A 2165-nucleotide genomic window follows, 5' to 3' on the forward strand; every position below is an offset into this window, starting at 1 on the left:
CTCTTGGCAGTTTCTTGCAGAGACTTCTCTTTAAACTGGACTCGTTTGACGGCAAATAAATGAAAGCAATAGAAAGACATCTGATCGAGAGGCTTACTTTGGAGCTGCTTATGACTTGATGCTTCCATGAGCTGCAGTGCAGAGTTTGGACACAGCTTCTTGTGGTCTTCCAGTGCATCATGACATCGAAGTTTTCAACCTTCTTAATCAAAGACATTCTTACCGGCCTGGAGGCTCCCTGTGGGAATCCCGGCAACACAGCTGCAGAGGAGCTTTGCGCACTTGCGCGCAATTTACGCGCGGGCTTTGATAACGCCATTCAGAAAAGACTTTCTCCTGGCAAACGCGTGTCTGAAAGCCACCGATCCGGCACCGGCAAGAAAGAAGGAGGGGCTGCGACTCAGTTCAGAGAAGGTAAGGTTTTCATTTAGAAGAAAAAACATTTATTTAAATTTGACTATTTAATATTTTTTTTAGCTGTGGCGTTGTACCTAATTCATGTCTGAAAAATTACTAAAATTAAGTAAACTTTAAAAAGACGGGGAAAATACACTATGTATTTGGTATTTGTCTTATTAGAGGGGCAGGTTTGTACAATTGCTTCGGCTAAATATCTGACCATAAAAAGTGCTTAATTATTAATTGTAAAAGAGCCAACTTATTTTCAGCTTATCTTAAATAATCAAATGTCAATGGAGAATATTTTAAAACAAAATTTCTTGACTAGCCATTTTAAGCTTAATGTAATGGAATTTTTTTATTATTATAATTTTTTTGAGTAGGTTGTGTTGCTTTTACTTGTCTTGACATGATGGAAAACCGTTCGGAAGCCGTCTGGTTGTGATGGTGTAAACGGCATTTAAGATTAATTTTCTTCATTGATTTTCAGTTCCACATAGTGTCATATATTGGCTTTATTCGGCTTAATAAAGGGAAAAAAAGTTAATAATTGACTGTTATTGTTGTCAGGTACCGCAGAGAGTGCAGGCATGCAGTATGTGGAGCGGAATAAGCGGCAAAGGAACCATGTGGAAGCAGGAATGAAGGGGTTTCTCCACCACTACCACCGAGGCGGGGAGACATCCAGCTGTTCCCCCGAGGAGAGCCACTGCGCCGCCGCGAAGAAGCGCTCCAGAGCGGCTTTTTCCCACGAGCAGGTCCACGAGCTGGAGCGTCGTTTCAGCGCCCAGAGGTACCTCTCTGGTCCCGAGCGGGCAGACCTGGCATGCGCCTTGAAACTCACAGAGACACAGGTGAAAATCTGGTTCCAGAACCGGAGATACAAAACGAAACGGCGCCAGCTGGCCACTGACCTGGCGGCGCTCAGCTCACCAAAGACCGTGGCGGTTAAAGTGCTGGTGAGAAATGAGCAAAAGCAGTGGATTCCGGGCAGTGGAGCCCACCTTCCCACGACTGTGCCACTGTACCACGGCTATCAGTACCAGCAGCCCTTCCTACACCAATGCTACCAGCCCTACAGCACTGACAGGTCATATGGAGGAACGTTCTAATGTTTGTGTGTCTTGCAAAGTTCACATGTGAATCTTTGTAGAAAATATTTTTTTACGCCCTTCTGCAAAAATCAATTACTTAATAATAGTAATAATAATAATAATAATAATAATAATAATAATAATAATAATAATAATAATAATAATAATAATAACATAGAAAGTGAACATTTGAAAGACATCATGAAAATAAACATATTGCAGAAAAATATTTTAGGTGCGTTTTGCACTTTCTCTAGGATCTCCAAGATTTAATTTTGAAATTATTTGAGTTGCACACAGCTCATATGGGTGGCCAGAAAAGGGAAATAATTATGTATTTTTTTATTTTTGTTGTAGGAGTAACTCTCCAAAATTTGGGAGAGCAGAGAAACTTCACCCCCTTTTATTTCATCAAACCCTTGCTGAATTACAAAAATCTTTTTGCACCAAAGACGGTACAAAAATCTTTTGTTCCACCATAAAAAAATATTCTACTTCTCCGCAATTTTATGCTTCTACTGTACATTTGAATATCTCATTTTTCCTATTTCCTTAGAGAAAAAAACAAACAAACTAAACGCTTGTGATTTTATTTTGTTTTTGGACTGTACAAATAAACTTTGGGAAGAGTTTGCTGAGATTTAAACCAGGAGTGGGTCTCTGCTGCCTCTA

At 40.1% G+C, this 2165-nt stretch overlaps 1 protein-coding gene across 1 annotated transcript; it reads left to right on the forward strand.

Annotated features, from left to right (window-relative positions):
• Positions 1-1576, forward strand: LOC102221042 (homeobox protein Nkx-3.2-like). Its single transcript, XM_005801619.2, has 2 exons — positions 1-414; positions 970-1576. Exons 1-2 carry the CDS (start codon positions 180-182, stop codon positions 1509-1511), a joined length of 777 nt encoding a protein of 258 aa, XP_005801676.2. The 5' UTR covers positions 1-179; the 3' UTR covers positions 1512-1576.
• The last annotated feature ends 589 nt before the right edge of the window (positions 1577-2165 follow it).

Source organism: Xiphophorus maculatus, chromosome 22, assembly GCF_002775205.1.
Source record: "Xiphophorus maculatus strain JP 163 A chromosome 22, X_maculatus-5.0-male, whole genome shotgun sequence".
NCBI classification, from domain to species: domain Eukaryota; kingdom Metazoa; phylum Chordata; class Actinopteri; order Cyprinodontiformes; family Poeciliidae; genus Xiphophorus; species Xiphophorus maculatus.